Raw genomic sequence first — 18294 nt, forward strand, 5'->3', positions numbered from 1 at the left:
GTTTCAGCTTCTCAAACTCCTGTCCTCTGAAGCTGGCAGACACACAACATGGCCAATGTGCAGTACAGAGGGCAAACTGGTTGGTGCAGGTGTATCTTATTGGAATGCAGTAGAAAGTGCTGTTGGACTTTTCGTTGTCACAGCACAAACATTGCCCAAAAGCCAACTCAAACCCAGAATACATTAGTCTGAGGCCTCAAGCTTCTCCTAGCAGATGCTTTTGCTAGTTCAAGCAAGAGTCTTTACCCAAATTATGCTTCAGTAACAGCAATAAGGTACTTTCAAGATTTGTGTGTCAGGCAAGACTACTTGGGGAGGCCAAGTTTGTGGATCCTTCCACTTTTTTCCAAATCTCCACCATTTTTGGGCACTGTTACCTCTAATTTCTGCACAGGATAGGCATATTCTTCCTTTCTACCCAGGAAATAATTAAATAGTAGAGGTTAGTGAGAAGCCCAGACTGATCTAGAGAAAAAGGCCTCTCCTTCCTGAGGCAGTCAACAAACCCTGTAAGACGGGGAAAGCTACCTGTCCAAGGTAAAAATATAAATATACTTGTAAATGGGCAACACAAATAAAAAGAGTATTTAAACACGTTCTGAAAAAACAACAAAGCTGCCTGTGAGATTGAAAAAGCTAAAGCATTTAAGGACAAAAGCAACTCTCCTTTCAACCAGATCAGACTTGGAAAAAAAATGAGAAGAAATACTCAATTCCTTTGAATCAGCATCTAAAAAGGATCACTTGAAAATACTTTTAAAATGTCAAGCACAATAGCATACACATACTGTCCGGGTTCGGGCTGTTATTTGTCTCTGCTTAGACAAGGGTGAGATGGGCTCGCTTTTCGGGCTCCAAAAAACAAGGCTGGACTCTCAGGTTCGGTCTTCAAGGTTGTTTATTATTTCTTATCTACAAAAATTTTCTTTCTGCCTAGCCGGGGTCTGACCAGCAAGGCAGCCAAAGGCACTCTGACTGCCTACAGGGCGGTCACATCTTTTTATAACAAAGTCTACGTAAACTATATTTATCTTTTGTCTCCAATACTTATAATTTTTATTACTAAGTGTACTTTTACTATAAACTTATCAAAAATACCTACGTCACCTGGAAAATGGAAGACAAGAAGAAGGAGGAAGAACCATGTGGCAGGCTTAACTCCCTCCATCTTGTTCTTTTCTAACCTTTCTGTACTAAATCTTAAAAACTGTGCTTAAGCTTATAAATGTTCTATTTCTATATCTTTTACACGCTAGTGATTCTTATGTCCTCACATATAGGTGGAACATCTCTTGCAGGGTCAAAGTTGAGCTACTAGGTATTTTTTGCAACATCTCAAGGCTCCTGAGCTCCTCAAGGGTTCTCTCGGTAGCTCTGGCCTTCAGGAGAAGTGCGCTGAGTTCCCACAACATACTTAACAAAAACTACACCTGGGAAGGTACTTAAGAAAAAATTGTTTGTGTCATATTTTCAAATTTGCAGAACTAAACATAACCAGAGAAAGATTGTTCCAACTGGAAATCCAGCAGGCACAGCCAATGCCCAGTGAGCCACAGTTAGGCTGAGGTTGGCAGTTAGCAGAGGTGTCTGTAAGCACTGTTCACCACATCATAATACCAGCTCTCCACTGTTTCTCAAGCAGCTTTTAACAGTCCTGTATAATGGCCCAGTATAAATCCTGTAACCACACAACACCCTGAATTGAAAGCTGCCACCAAATCATCACAGAACTCTTTCTCCAGAAATTCATAAAAAAATCTGTCTCAGAAGCCACTTAGAGCATCCTGTGAATACAAGATTATAGGAGCTTGGAAAACCATTTCTGTCAGTTGAAATGCAGCTTCTAAAGATGAATGGAGTTCTGTGCAACAGCATCCACAAAGCTGCACCTGAGTAATACCTGACTACACATCAGGTACTACTCTTGTGGTATCCAAGTACCCCAAGACCTTGGAAAGTAACAATTAATCAGCCATGATCCACTTTGACAGAAACCATCTTTACAGAAATGTGTTAACTTTAAAATAAATGCAGTCCTGGTCCGGGCACAGCATTGCAAAGAATGTCTTAAAAAACAGGAGAAGAGAAGGATATTCTCCTTTATGTATTTAATTATTCTCTGTTACTTCCCTGTAGGCTGCTTACAGCTACATCCCTCTGGGAACATTTTTGGCTCTACAGAATACTACTTCAGCTCCCCAGAGTGGCTGAGAAACAGCAAGTAGAGGAATTCTAAAGCAATGAATGAACTCTTCCAAAATTCCCAGTCTTCATACAGGTGTTTCTTTAGGACACACCATAATAAACTGGCCATACATCTCCAGGTATTATATTGCTGGTGAAAAAGTAGTTCAGATTCCTGGTTTCCATGGAACATCTACCAGACCTTGTAACTTTCTGAACACCTGTTAACACCTAAACGCTTCTGTCTTGCTTGAAAATTCAACAAGGGCGGGTTAAAAAAAGTTTTAGTACTTTATAGGAAGGATACAACACTCCAAGTGGAAGAGTAAGGAAAAACAAAATCAAGTGAATCAGCACATGAACTGTAAATGAGTAAATCAGCGTCCCATATCACTATACACATAAGGTGGAAAATATAGAGCAACTTTCTTTTCTTTTTTTCTTCCTGAAATTTATTTTTAAAAGGGAGAGAGAAAAAAAATCCCAAAACCTAGAACTCATGCAAAAGGATTATTTGCCTAAAAAAATTTGAGATTATACTCAGCAAGCAGAGTTACAGAAAATAGAGGAGATGGATTTTTTTCAGGATAAAATCTGTATGTGAACTGTGTTCTCTGCTATCATTAGAACAGTACCTTTGTAACTAGGAATTAGAGGAAAGGCAAAACCTGCTGTATCCTATGAATGTAGAATTGTCCTTCAGTAAGAAACCTAGAAATTTTGGAAGGTTTTTTTAAAAGTAGATAAATAATTTCTAAAGATATTTATTAATTCAAAGCACTTTGATATTGTCTTCATAAATCTGCATAATCATGTTAATTTATAAAATTAGCTGACTTGATTTTTTTTGCTAATGAAATGCATGACTTCAGAACTTGATTTCAATATTCATCCAAAATAATTATTCAGCTTACATGCGTAAGTGCCAAGTTCTGCACCCATTTAATTTGTTAAAATTTTCCTTATTTCTACTCTTAACCTCTATTTTACACCATGAAATTCCAAGTACTGTAAAGCACAAGACTGTATTATTATTATTATTAGCACTGAAATAATTTACTCTGAGGGGAAAGCAAACTGATATCTACATTCAAAGTATCAAATTCTACTTTAACCTGAAATACAGGGAGTGTATCATTATTCCAAAAATCACTTTCTTTTTCTGTCTCCTGTGCTGGTAGCTTCAATAAATATACAAAGGGTCATGGTCTGATTTTCTCTTTGAGCTGACTGTGGGAAAGAGAAGGGCTCACAAAATGGCAAACAGGATGGCAAACACGATACAGGGGAATAAATAGTCAGTAGAAAAAGGAAAAGGATTTTTTATGAGAGCATTTTAATCTTACCGTGCTACAACTAAAAACTGGTCAATCTGACGGTCAGTAAGGGGGCTATCTGGATCCCATACTTTTACTTCCAGCTTTGCCTGTTCTCTGTCATCTAATTCTCCTGTCAAAAGGTAGATGGGACAAAACACTCATTACTCACAATGTTTTCCTTTGTGTAGTTCTTGCACCATGTTTAAAAGAGACATTGTACATTTGTAAACATAAACACACACACGATTAACAATTATCAGCAGTTATCCAGTTAAATTCCATAATGCAGCATCACCAAAATAAATATCTTCCCTTAACATCAGCATTTCAATCTAAGGAGACATTCTTAGGAGGTGAAATACCAATGAACCTTAATAAAATGTTATTATAAAGTTGAAACCATACCCTAAGTAACCAACCATTGGCTTCTTTATATTGCTTGTCTAGTATATCAAAGTTACTGTTGCACTTAAGCCATACTAAATTTAATTTTACACTTAATCAACTTTAGCAATTAAATTCTATCCAATTTGTATTCTATGCCCCGAAAAAATAAATCATTATGCAAAAATGCTGTCTACTGTATTTAAGCATTTTTTACCTCTTCAGCCACTACATTATCTGCATTGTTAAAAACAAGACAGTTACTATATACTGCATCATCATCTCCCAACTTCATTTATGTGAACAAAACAATTTGTGTATATGCACATGGCTGAAACAGTGGGGGTGGTTTCCAAAATTTATTTTGCCCTATATACATTGTTACAAGAATACGATTTGTACTGCATGGAACAACAGTGAAGTGTGAATTTGGTACAATGATTCACATGCATAAGAAAGTCTTGATCTTGTCATGCCTACTACACCAATAGCCTCTCCTGTAAAATAAGAAATTTCAGAGGCTGATGGAGGAAGCACCACCTATGCTACCAGTATGAGGAGATTTTCCTGTGGGATGTAGCCAACACATTTGTGGCCACCAGAGATAACAGTCAAGTCAGAATCACTGCCTTTCCCTGCTGTGTTAGAATAGAAGTGTGTTCTTCCCCAAGCCAACATGTGAAAACCATTAATGTTTAGCTGGTTGCCAGTGACTTTTACAATCTACTGCAAGAATGAGAGCCTGTTGTCAGACCCAGCCATTCCACTCCCTTTGAAAATCTAGGCTGTGTAGGTCCCTCTCTGATCACACAAAAGATCACTTTAGCCTGTGCTATTTCTTATGATTTGATGAAAACAGCCAGCCTAAACATGCACAGTTTGACAAGACATGAAATAACCTGTACACTTAAGAGACTGGAAGCAGACTGCAAACCAAGCACTGGCTCTTCTGAAATCACATTATATATGATGACTTCTAGCACATTGATTCTGGAAAGAAATTAAAATGTGGTATATATTTATCCCTAGCAAACACACAAGTTAGAACTGCACCATGCTGTCTGGCTAATGTTTCAGGAACAAATTTCACAGTCACATTCTCAGAAAAACACAGTAAATGACTTTTTCCAATACACAGGCAATAAAGCATTGGCTGCCTAATGGGACTTCAGCTTCTGTTCAAGCTAATTCACATCCAATACTGAAGACAAACTGTTAATTTCTGGCATCTTGGAAAGGATTTTAGATCTATAAACTTATTCTATCGATTGCACACCTGTCAATACATTCATTTCTTCCATCTGTGACAGACGCATTGTGGGTGATGTTCTACATTTTATAAATATTCTCTGAGCATTTCATTCCAATCTGTTAATATTTCGTTTTTAAGTACCTTTAATGTTAGTTAACCATTTCAGGACATCATAGTCTGGGGATCAAACATTACTCAGGTAGTTTATACTTCTCATAAAGAGAAAACATCACACAAATACAGCACCAGTATTCAAACAAAGCATGGTCTTCTGGATCAAGTTTGCAAAAAGAATAAAAAAATTGCAATACTACAGTTCTTACTTCAATTAGATGAAATTAAACAAGTGCTACTGTAAAGGGTTATAACTCTTGATAAAGGTGAATCTCAAATATTGCCAAGCAGCATTTTCTAATGCATAGGCATTTTGTAGGCATAAATAGGATACAAGCAATGGAATATCTATATCAAAATAATTTAAACATATATAATGATTGCAACATTAAATATCACTGCAACAATGGTAGACAGAGGTTTCCAGAGAATAGGTGTACTTTAAACAGCTTTAAACAGCTGTACTTTAAACAGCTACGTCATTCCTGATTTTTCACTTACATGGCAGGATATAATCACTTAAACAAGGAAAGTCACTTAAACAGACCACACCATGGAGGCAGTCAAGCAGTGCTGTAAAAACCTTAGAAAGGTTCATTTCAGGAGTAAGTATTTTGGTGACTTCCTTTGCCTGTGCTGAAAGTGTTAGTATGGGAGGATCACATAAGATAAACAGGTCTTTCAAAATAATGATTATCAACCCTCTGTGTTTTACTTGAGCCGTCAATCCTTAGCTGATCATGCCTGTACCACATCCCATAGGATTTTTAACTTAGCAAACCACTTTCAGATGCAATTTCTCTGTTAGCACATCAACATTTATCTTATACATTGTTGAATTTGACACCAAAGCATAAGACATTCAAACTGAACAGATTATAAGCTTGTCATAACATTAATTTGTTATATTGCAAAACCCAGCTCACAAAGGAATAGGGGAGTTTTCCTTTCACTATTTTCAGGGCATCTGAGAAATTCAGTTTTAAAGGTGTCACCTTCCCTTACCACCAGCAGCATATCAATTACAGCTTCTGAGAAGTACTGAGAAGGCAAACTTTTTTAATAACTGATATAACAAACCAGTATATCCAACTTATTCAAGTCACTGCTTATAATTTTATTACAGCCTAACCCTGATGACTAGTTTTATTGGAAAACTTTAGTAGATGGTCAAAAATACATCTTGTTTACTCTCCATCAATCATTCAATTCCTTATTTCTCATGGGTCTCTTCTAGTAAAAAGTAAGATTTTTCTTTTGAAAAAAAAGTTTAAAAGTCTTGTATTTCAGTTAGTCATTTTAGACAAATGAGAGCATGATGTGCCGCTCTAAAAAAAAAGGGAAGAAAAAATTTACAAAACAAAAGCAAACCAATTGTATTTAAAATGAAGTTCAAGAAATTAAAGATCTACCTAGTCTTTTAGATTTCACTTCCTGCAGATAAATACCCCAAAGACAACTAGCACATCAGATTCAGCATGATTCTCTATGTTCTTCTTCTGTCCAACCAAAAGAAAATAACTTTCAATATAAACAGCTTCTTAGAGTGAAATTCTTTGAATTTAAACATAACAATAATGCAATCTAATATATTATTAAGTAACTGACTGAAATATGAATCTATACGTTAGGTTTTATTTTAAAAATGATTGACAATGAAACAATACAAATTTAGTTTTTAATTAAAAACAGTTGATGAGGTATCTGATTTTAAAGACACCTCTGATATATAAAGTTTAATTTTTGTATCTTGCACGATTTGCACTATTTTTCAAAAAAAAACCTTTTTATTTTTCTTCTCAAAAAGTAATTCAGCTGTGAATTCAATTCAAACAGGCATACTAAACACCTGCAGTGCCCAGTTTGCTGAATGAGTCCAGCTTTCAGGATACGCAAAGCAAGAGGTGCCAGCTGCCGGATCCTCAATTCCACGGGACAGAAAATCTGTGGCTGTGGGGTTTAGGTCATTGTAAGGCAGTAAATCTATCCATGGACAGAACTGGATGCCAGACCAAGAGTTCCAACCACAGAGTTCCTCCTAGTAAGCAAATTCATTTATCCATCCAACCTCCTGAAATCAGCCAGTTTTGATGTGTGCGTCAATTCCTCAGACTCACCAGACACTTAAGCAGATAAATGTGAAGGCATTTGTGAAGGCTCATATTCTTAATGCTCAGCACATGTATGAGAAGTCTTCACCTCTGTGCTTTAGTTTTGTACTTGTGGAACAGGAATATCTCTCAGTTAACATTGCAAGGATGAGGAAGAGAGGTACTTGTTGGTTGTTATCCTCTCCTAGATGAGTTTAGCATGCAACACGACGAAATTTTTTTCACTGAAATACGGATTTAGCAGATCAAGCATTTAGCAGGTTGTTGCCAGAAGTCTTTGGGAGTATACTACCTGCAGGTAATCCTAAATGGTTTTTTGAACATAGTTTCATGCGCTGTTTGTGCACCATTGTTGTAAAAATAGGCAACAAATCAGTGAAAATGAAATTTCAGTTCATGAATCACATTCTCAGGCTGCTATTTAGACAGTCTGCAAACATTTTCTCTAACTTGCAGAGGAGGAAAGTAGAATCACATTGAATTTTCTTGTACTGTATATGAAGAAAGTTCCAGACATTAAGCCTGTCTAATGCAAAATCTTAGCTTTCTCCTTGGATGAAAAGTACATTAGTTCCTCACTAAAAGAGTCAGCATATTCGTCCTGCATAAAATTCTTATTACTCATTTTTATTTAATTTTTTTATCATTTGAAATTCTCACCAGTGCAGATTAAAAAAAAATCAGAAGAAAAATTCAAAAATTTACACTTAATTCTTCAGAAAATATAAAGCAGTTATGTGCAAATAACTCCTCTGATCAAAATAACATGAGAAAGCTTAGATGATAAGTGCAGGCAAAAGAAAAATAATTTGTTTACCTTTCAATTTCAAACCAATCTCCCCTCTGCCTTAGCTTGCCTGACAAAGGTATATTCAGATTTCAATTATTCAGGTAAGGAGTTCTATGTTTGCACAAATCTCATGGTAAAAACTCATGAATGTGAGACATGTATAAGGACTAGAAATGAAAAGCAGGCTATGCATAGAGACTATAAATTAAATACATCATGTGATAAAGGCCTGTTACTTGTCTACAAGCATTTAAACTGCTATTGGGCATTTTTAAAGCCAATAAAACATGCACAGTCCAGTTACTACTTATCCTCTAGAGCTTGAATGTATAAAAACATTTCATCATTCTGCTCTTGAAAAATCCCTTTTGAAATAGAACTGCCTCCTATGACCTTAAAGCCCTCTCATTTTTACAGTACTTGTAATTTAATCACTGATGATCAAAAGACAAGCACTCACAAAATGCTCAGAGCTTAAATTCATCATGTTCTAAACTCCTAGAAATTAACAGCAAGAATTGCACTTGAGCTCAGAATAAACTGAACTGCAAACACACATTAATGACCAACTTCTATATAATGCAGCATCAAGGATGCCTGGCTTATGGAAGTGCCCAGTGCTGGAAGGAAGGAACAAATGAGGCTGCCTCTGTCTCAAAACCCTACAGAACAGTTTTCAGTTTTCCTGAAATTCCTGAAACAACAACAGATGAGGCAATAGTTTTCAGGAAAGCATGGTAAAAATGATTCTGAGTGTAAATAAAATAACAGTAGAATACTACATATGAATATTAATAGTACTTAAAATACTTGCTTTTGAAAAAGGGATACTATAATGCAGAGACATTATTCTCAACAAACACCCAAAAAAAACCCCAAAAACATACCAAACAAAAAAATCCCAACAAACAATCAAAAAAAAACCCCAACACCAAAACCCTGACTAAATTAAAATTAAATCTGTGGTCCTGCAGTTTTGGGTTGTGGATTTTGTTTTTTTTTAAACCCTAACGTTAAAAATATGCAAATTCCCTGTTACTTAAGCATTCTAAAGAGAAAAAAAAAACCCAACTTTGTGTGAATAAATGTAAACAAAACAATTTAGACAAGAACTTTTTTTTTATGATTAAATGTATTTTGACTTATTAAAATGTAAAAAAACCACATTTCATCTGCATCTGCTATTTGTTTTTTCATCTTCTACAGAATAAACTTAGAAGAAAAATCAGACTTGCAGTAAAAACAGCAAAGAAACAAACATCTGAACTTACAGTGAGTCCTTTTAGGTGAAGTTACTGGGGTAGAAAACACCAGCAAAGTCAATTAAACACTAAGATGTTGCTGCCTGAAAAGTGATTGGAGCGCCCATGGGGATAATAAGCACATACACAGCACACAATAAATAACTGTACCCTTCATAAGGCTGACTACCTGGCAGAACTCATTTAGTGTTTGAACAATCACAGCCAAGGCTCTACAGCTATTATTAGCAACAAAATCTTTCTGACAGCAATCATGCCCAACCTGCCACACCAACAGGCAGCACAGACCATTCACGCTGCGCTGCAACCACAGGGCCACTTGAACCATTTCCTTCAAGCTGTAGAGAAATAGGAGCTTCATAACAAACAGAACACCAGTAACAGAAGCCTAAGGTTCCTCAAGGAGCTACAGACAGCAGGGCACCATGGCTCTTTTTTTCCAAAGACCAAAAACTTGGCTGACCTCAAGCATAAATCAAAGTTGAGAAAGGCAGACCTGCTTTTACAATTCGAAGCAACCAATGAACAAGAAACCAACAACACCAGAAAAAACCCACTCCAAGTATTCCAAACAGGACAACCCACAGAACTCATCTCAACTTTTGAGCAGCTTCTGTAAAACCCAATTGATAAACAGCACAATTTCCAACTCTTCTATCTCATCCTCGACTGCTAACATAGGAGTTGTGAATGACCTGAGAACTGAAGCTCAGAAATTTCCATGACCACATTGTTCTGTTTGATCAAAATTATACATGCACTTAATACCTCAACAAATTGGACCAGAAGGCAACAAGTATTTTTAAATAACATTACTGAAAACACTTCATAAAACACTACGGTTTATAATGCTAAGCTTCAAACACCTAATTGAGCTTCTGTAGTATATGTGGCTGCAGCCCTAAACTACAGATTTTCCTTGCAAATGCATGATTGGGCTGAAGCAAATTCCTTCCTGAAAACAGGAATCAAGAGGCCATTTACATGTGTTTTGTTTAATTTCTAATAAAATTGATAAAATTATATCAACGTGCTTTTAATTGTCCAGCACAAAAATCAATAACTCAGCTTTCTAGAAGTGAGATTGGCAGAAGTGATGTAAAGGATATTATAATCCTATTAAAATCTGACATGAACAACATTGTAAAGTGTATTTTACTGATTGTGATAATCAAGCATTTGACAGTTAATTATGAAAAATTTACTGTACAAACTTAAAAGAAACTCTTCAAATCTGACAAGGGACTACCACACTTAAATTGGCTAACCCTCAAGAAACAGCTCCTACTTTTAAAAGGTACTATAGAAAAAAAGCTCATGTTAACTCAAAGTCAAAAGCGCAACCAACAAAAATCCCATTTGAGAACAAAATATATTTAAGCATATATAACAAGGAATTTTATTGTTTGTTGAGATTAATCTCACCTAAATATCTGATCAATTTTAAATATCCATTTTCAGCTCAGATTAATAAGTCTCAGCAACATTTTTTTTCTATTCTGACCATAAAGGTGAGTCTTACTGGGTTAGCACCATCACACCTGCTATGCTTCGTGTTCTACTGCAGCTTCCCCAAACAGGAACTCCTAAATCTACTTGTTATATCTTTTGTTCTGTGCATTCCTTCTGAAAATGCATTGAAATAGAAAACCATCATCTTATAGTTGAACCAAGATTCTAACCAATATTTTGAAGTTATCATTTATTTTGCTGCTGATTTACCAGATTTTCAGTCAAATATAAAAATCCAATGCATTTCACACCGAACTTGGTGAAATCAATTTCTACCAGGTTCCTAGGCATCTAGAAGCAAACCTGAGTTAGGCATAACCATCTCCTTTTGTACTTGCCCTAAAGGTATTTTTTTATTCCAGACTTTGAGCTTAGCTTTCTGCTCTGTGGATCCCATAAAGTCATCTTGAATTGACAAGAACCCTGGTTTCAGACACTGACTGTGAACTCCCAGTTTGCTGTATGTAGAACAAGGGAGGTATGCAAGCCAGTAGACTCACTAGTTCCTCAACCCCATCCAAAAATAACTTTATGGTTGACAGCTTTTTCCACAAAAACCATTCCCTCACATACTGCTGATGGAAGAGCCTAAAGGTGCTGCTGTTGTCACCTTCTGTGGGTGCACAAGAGAAGCAGCTCTTCCTTTGATCACACCTAGGCAGCTGGGTTTACTTAATTCCACTTACTTATTCTTGTAACAGCACTTTGTTTCACTCACAAAGGAAACTCTAACATGGCCTCAAAATGATGAGGCCCCATGATTTTTTAATGGGCAGTTAAATACAAAAGGTTAGACAGATATATTTGTGAAACACTGAACTCAGGAATAAAAAGGTAATATTTTCTGAACTTTATTTTTAAGAACTACTTACTGTAGTAATGTGTCCAGTTAATATCCAGCAACTGTCAAAAAAGTGATCACTTAGCACAAATTACAGACCATATTTTCTGGAAATCACTAGGACATGAAGACACAATATTTGCTTATCCTGTCAGATATTCCTCACAAACACACATTAGTCTGTCCTCAGAGTATCTGGCTGTCCAATTTTTGACTGAAATATCTGAATAAAGAACTTTTTAAAAATATTTCATATCAACATTTTTTTTTAAAAAGGACTGATTATCTTCTCACAACAACATGAAAGCATTGCAACTACATCAACACTAACAGAAATAAGCCAGCACACAGACTTTTGACAAGAGAATCAGATGCACCATTCAAATGACTGCTGCAGGTCTCTGGCTGTATGAGTGACTTTCAAATTCAGCAATGGTTCAAATAATAAATGGGAGAATTATGTACCACAAAGTAACAGAACAGATCCCTCCCCATGAGATTACAGTCGAGTTTCACTATTCTAAGGTATATTTTTATCAATTAAATAAAAGAAAAAAAAAATCGTTATATGGGAAGCATTTATAGAAGCGGAAAACACAACACTCCAAGTCTAAGCAACCCTGAACTTTCATTATATTAAAAATCCAAACAGATTGTAAATGAGTTTCTCATCTGCCTCTTTACTTGTAATCATGTTTAAACTTAAAATCCAGCAATTCCGATATTCCCAAACATTGAAAGGCTTGAACTTTGAGTTAAATAGTTTCCCTTTGGTAGGTCTGGTCTATTAAAAACAACATATTCATACAATGGAGTTTTGGTAAAAAGCACAAAAACAGTGAAAACTTTAGAAACCACCCTTAAAGAAATTAATTTATTCTTTTTTGAAACAGAAGCATTTTAAAAACTTTTAAGTTTCTCTGTGTGTCATCCAAAATTTGCTGCTTAAATTGGTCTAACTGCTCCCCTTCTTCCTATTAAGCACTCAGTTAATTGAACTGCTTTAATTCTAAAATGCTTTGGCTTCAAAGATTAAATCAGCTGCACAGCCAGCGCTATTTCTGGGCACCCAGCGGGTATTTTCAGGTGTGCAAGAGGGACTCCAGCATTTAGTTTACAATTTTATTTACTAGAAGAAAAAAAAAAATGCTTTGAACAGAACAACTTTGCTACAGGGTGCTTCTTCCTCCATTTCAGAGACTCTAATTCCTCTTCTGTATGTCTTAGCAGGGGGTACTCCTCTTCCTTGCCCACTCCCCACTCTTTGTATTGTTTTAAATGGCCAGAGATAACCCAATTGTGTCGGATCCCCACTCCATAAATAATTCCCTACGGTCTCCATTCAAACCCAGACGCAAGAGATAAGCAGCAGGGGTTGGGAGCAGGACTGCAGCTGGGAGGGGAGCATTAGCATGTGAGTCTAAGATCACCCTCCAGGCTATTAAAACAGGAACACGAAGACAGCCCTGCACTGGGCACTCTATGAGAACCAGCAGCCAGTTCTCCAGATAAGCCTTTAAAGGGAATCATTCCACATCATCCCTGTCAATGCCTTGCCGCTTGGCTCCTGCCACACACCTCCGCAGGGAAACTGAAAACTCATTTCCCACATCCACGCTGACCCTTCCTGCATCCATCCATCACCCCATGTCCCTCTCTGGCACGGCTCCACCCTGCCCAGGCAGCCTGGCTCTGCCTGACTCGCTGTGCACTCGGAGCAGGCACCGTGAGCCCCCAAAGGAGCTGCTGCTCCCAGGCCACGAGTTCAGGAATCATTCACAGCAGATGCTTCACCTTTGGAGCCGTAGCTGCTGAGAATTGTAAACTTTCTCTGCTAACAGACACTGACACCCAAGAAAACACTAGATAGAAAACCCAAGAAAACCTGAAGCCATAGAGAAAACTTCCAAAATTGAATGATAAAACTGAGATTATGAGTGTGCAATGTAGCCATGATATTTTCTGAAAAATCCTTTCCTTAGGATTTTTCCTCCTGAGAAGCTGAGAGGCCTCAGGAACAAAATGCAAACAATGATTATGCGCTGCTGTGGAATGCAACAGGTGGATCTGGGATAGGTCTCATGTGGTTGTTCCTAATTAATGGCCAATCCCAGTCCAGCCGTCCAGACTGTCTCAGTCAGAGACAAACCTTTGTTATTGATTCCTTTTCTATTCTTAGCTGAACCTTCTGATAAAATCCTTCTTCTATTCTTTTAGTATAGTTTTTAATAATATATATATATCATAAAATAAAAAACCAAGCCTTCTGAGCATGGAGTCAACTTTCTCATCTCTTCCCTCATCCTAAGACCTCTGCAATCACGGTCACAGTGTAGTTTGAATAGAAGTGTGCAATATCACAGTAAAAAACTTGGAGTTTAAAAATTTAAGATATATAGTAATATGTATAAAACAAGATAGAAATTTTAAAGCAGAAGCTAATCCTTCTTTTTCACTTTCTTCGCCTTCTTTTTCATGAGTTTAAGTAATATTGTATAATTAAATTTAAAAATCCACATTACAAGTCACAAATAGTTTAAGTTAAAAATTAAAATAATTTAAGTATACCTTCTTAATTAAACAATTTATCCTTAAAAACATTATAAAAAGAGAAATACAACTCCATTTTATAATTAATAGAATAGTACAGAACTCACAACTTCTAAGACTATAATATAAATAAAGACTAATAAACATCTAAGTCCAAACAAAAATACCATCTCACACATTTAATCCCAACCTTAACAAAAAAAAAAAAATCACATTTAGTGGCAGATTGACATACAACAATTACAAAAAATATAAACAAACTCAAAAAAAAAAAACAGATAGTTAAATAATCTGTTTAGTTAACTAAATCTCACACTATCATTAAAAAAAACTTTTAAAAATAAACACTTTCCCTGCTCAGATAACTGTGCACAGGGCTGGCTGGGGATGCTGCCTGGGGGAATGCAAGACTGCGGTGCTGGCTGACATCCCCTCCCTGGCTGCCAGCACGGCAGGGCTGTCCCACAGAGCTGTTCCTCTCAGCCCCTTCAGTCCCAAATAAATTTCCTCCACTTACCAAAGATATGAAGGAGGTACTTTCATATGCTGTAATTTTCACTTCAGCTAGAAAAAAAATTAGGGACATCTCACATCACAGAGGGAAAAAACTGTCCTTGTCATTGAGGCACATTACTAGATGTGGGGTTAATTTTTTCTTGTCACTTTTCTTTTATCCTTCTATTTGCTACAACATTGTCCACATTTCAGAGGGCATTAAAATGACTAAAGTCTTCTCAGACCATCAATAGAGTCAAAAGGTCTATAAAGAGTCCAAGACATTGACAATGTAATCTATTTAAAAAAGGAAGCAAACGAGAGAAATTCAAATTAATTGTTGGAAGAGAAATCAAATTACTTTTCTGCATTTGTGATGACTGGACAGACGTGGAGGGGTTCACATGCATAATGAGAGATCTAAAAGATACACCTTCAAATGATGCATCTATAGGAGAGGTTAGAGAACAATTATACTGTGAACACTAACGAGCTACTTGAGTTTGGACAAGAATCCTCTCCAGATTTCTACAGGATCTCAGGAATACAACAGGTACTAATCGAGATACATGAGCTCAAACCAAGTTGTGTTATACCTAGGGTGTGAAGGAGGGAATGTGAGCTAAAGAAAAAATGTGGGCAACTAAGCACAGTCAAGGCTCACAGCCATGCTAGCCAAATTAATCCAAATTGCAACCAAGACACAGTGGTCAACAGGATTTTTATAAAGAAAAATCCTGAAGTACTGAGAAAGGATCATAGAAGTTCACAAGGAAGCTCAAGGTGACAGCCTACTGGATTTCTAACAGGCTTCAAACAAATTTTAAGAAAACTAGCAAACCCCAAGTGACAAGATTTCCTGCAGGGATAAACAGCTGATGGTCTGATTCAGCATGGTCCTTCCTCACTGCTGGGCTGGTTTTTTGAAAATCCTGCTTTCAATACTTAAACATCTTACATTGCCTAGCACCACACTGTTCTACCACATCCTGGTATACAAAATCAAATGCCATGTCATAAAATTTATTTTGATAAATTACTTTTTTAAAAAATCATAGGAAACTGTTATTCCAAATTGCAATAATTTTCTCAAAAATACAATTGTTTGGTGGGATTTTTTTTGCCAGAGAATTACTGCAGACTGTTTCACTAGATTTACATATCATGCCTATAATGCAGTCATGATAAAATTATTTGTTTAGAAAATACCCTTTGCTTTGGAAGTTTTAATAGAGATTTGACAGACAGGAGACCTTTTTTTGACTTGGGTGCAGCCTTTCCACTTGATTCACAACACCATGAATGAATGAAAGTAAGCATTACTTAAGAAATTACTGATTTGGCCAACGAGGTTGCTATAAACAATTGGCTTCCTTATTTGCAACATGACTTCAATTGTGTTTGTTTAACTAAGCCGTCATGCATTTTATTTTGTGCAAATGCATTTAAATTGTGTGACAGCTGCAGTTAGGCCTATGATGGCATGCATGAGGCAGAAAGAGCAGCACAGGCATGTGTCAGGAAAAACAATGCATTAGAAGAACTCCTACAGAGCAAAAAAACTTCCCTTTTCTCCCATTCTTAAACATTATCCTACTTTATAAACTATATCCCTAATGCCATGCTAGCACTTTTTCTCTCTCGTTCTCTGCTTTTTTAGCCAACCATGTAAAACAACCTGCCACTGCATCAGTTATTCCACTGCATGAGACATTGGTTGAAATGCCAGAATTTTAAAAACATTTGGATTTTAAAGCTGTGAGACAAGAAAGAATCAATGTTATATAAAAGTCTACCAAGAATCTAAACTAGTTTGCCTGGGTGCAATCTCAAAACATGACTAAATAAGATCTGCTAGTTAAAGGTGACAACAATTTGATCATATTCAGAACAATTTATAAAAGTATGCCTTGTAACCAAGTAACAATAATAATAATGACTTGCCTAAAGCAACACTGTATAGGGTTTTGTTCTTGCTTTTTTTATGGCTTTTAGCTTTGTTTATTTGCTAGTCACAGGTTTTACATGTTGTTGATCAAATACTGTAGGTGAGTGCACCACACAGCAGCTTCTGGCCATCACAGGCAGAGAACCAGACACCTTGCTCCTGTACTGAGTAGCAGGGATGCTCCACAGAAACAAGACACTCCTTGCCCAAATTCATGCTCTTGATTCTCAGAGATAAACCTTTTAACCCTTGCTCTGCACAGAGGAGAAGAATGTTACCCCATGCTGGAAACAGATGCAGAAACAAACTGCCACATCCACGGAAAAAGCCACTGGAGAATGTGTTGTTAAAACAAAGAAAGGAGGTTCTTCGGTATCCTGCTAGCCAGAATTTCAGTCAATGCTGTAGAACAGTCTCCTCTCTATCAGCATATCTAAAACAACTAAAAAGACTCTAAAAATCTCCAAACTAGAGTATAGACAGACTGTAACACTTGGCACTGGGGGGACGAAAGACTTCACACAACCATAAAATCATTCAAATCTTACAACTTTTACTCCCAAGAATGGTGTCAACAAAAGTCAGAAGAGACTGTGGAAAGAAATCTGCTCTGGTCTTTCTCCAAAGTTACAGTCTTCACTAAATGTGTGATCTAAGTGATTTAGCTACACCATTACAAACAAAAGTGGCATGGATTTACAAGGCTTATGCATTTTCAACCAAATTTACACTTTGCTTACATTTGTTTACTGCAATTGTATAAAGGATTTATGATTCAACATATCCTAAAGTGGAAAAAAAAAGAACAGCTGAATCTGGAAAATTTTATCAAGCATCTTGATTTTAATAAACCTTTTAGCCTTTTGAAAATAGATGCTCTTTTTATTTCAAAAACTAAAGAGCAATATAAATTTATCCAATACACCTGTGGGCAGGGAGAAGCAGGTATGCTGCATTATCCAAAGTTTGACCTAATCACCTGGGCTGGCAGCATGTTTTAGTCAAGGATCCAAAAATGGCAATAGCAATGCAAGGAAAAAAAAAATCTATTCCTTCAAAAATCACACGTAGTTGTCCAATTTCCACCAAAAAAAAAAAAATTCAAAACAAAAACACCATAGTCTATTCAGCTAAAGCATAAGTTATCCTAGTATGGAGAAAGTGCAAGCAATTTGAATTTTTAATCTGCTAGAATTCATCACTGTATTTACAACAAATTAATTTCATATTTGTCAAACTTCTTTTTACTTTTCAGCCCTGTTGTAACTGGCCTTCTGAAAGCTAATCTAAACTGTCTTTAGTCATTTGAATTGGATTTATTTGCCAGTAACTTTGAAAATAAAACAACTGGTGGTGTGTGAATCTTTGACGTGTTTATTTTTTTTTGCTTGTTTTGGGGATTTTCTGTAAATATAAATATGCCTACCAACCACCTTCAGAAAGGCATTCTTTCTTTAGATTACTGAACAAGTTTTATGTGTGAACAAATTCAGGAATGCTTTTTATTTGATATCATCTAATAATACTATTAT

At 36.3% G+C, this 18294-nt stretch overlaps 1 protein-coding gene across 3 annotated transcripts in view; it reads right to left on the reverse strand.

Moving 5' to 3' along the window:
* LOC311151753 (metastasis-associated protein MTA3) overlaps nucleotides 1-18294 on the reverse strand; it is a 77850-nt gene that overhangs the window by 26848 nt on the left and 32708 nt on the right. For all 3 annotated transcript variants that reach the window (XR_014616028.1, XM_084202387.1, XM_084202386.1), the window contains exon 7: nucleotides 3531-3633. Coding sequence is in view for 2 of the 3 variants with exons in the window: in XM_084202387.1 (XP_084058513.1) it covers nucleotides 3531-3633 (103 nt within the window). In the remaining variant the exon portion in view is untranslated. The remainder of the gene's footprint in view (nucleotides 1-3530; nucleotides 3634-18294) is intronic.

This window comes from Fringilla coelebs, assembly GCF_963513975.1.
Source record: "Fringilla coelebs genome assembly, chromosome: 3".
Lineage (NCBI taxonomy): Eukaryota > Metazoa > Chordata > Aves > Passeriformes > Fringillidae > Fringilla > Fringilla coelebs.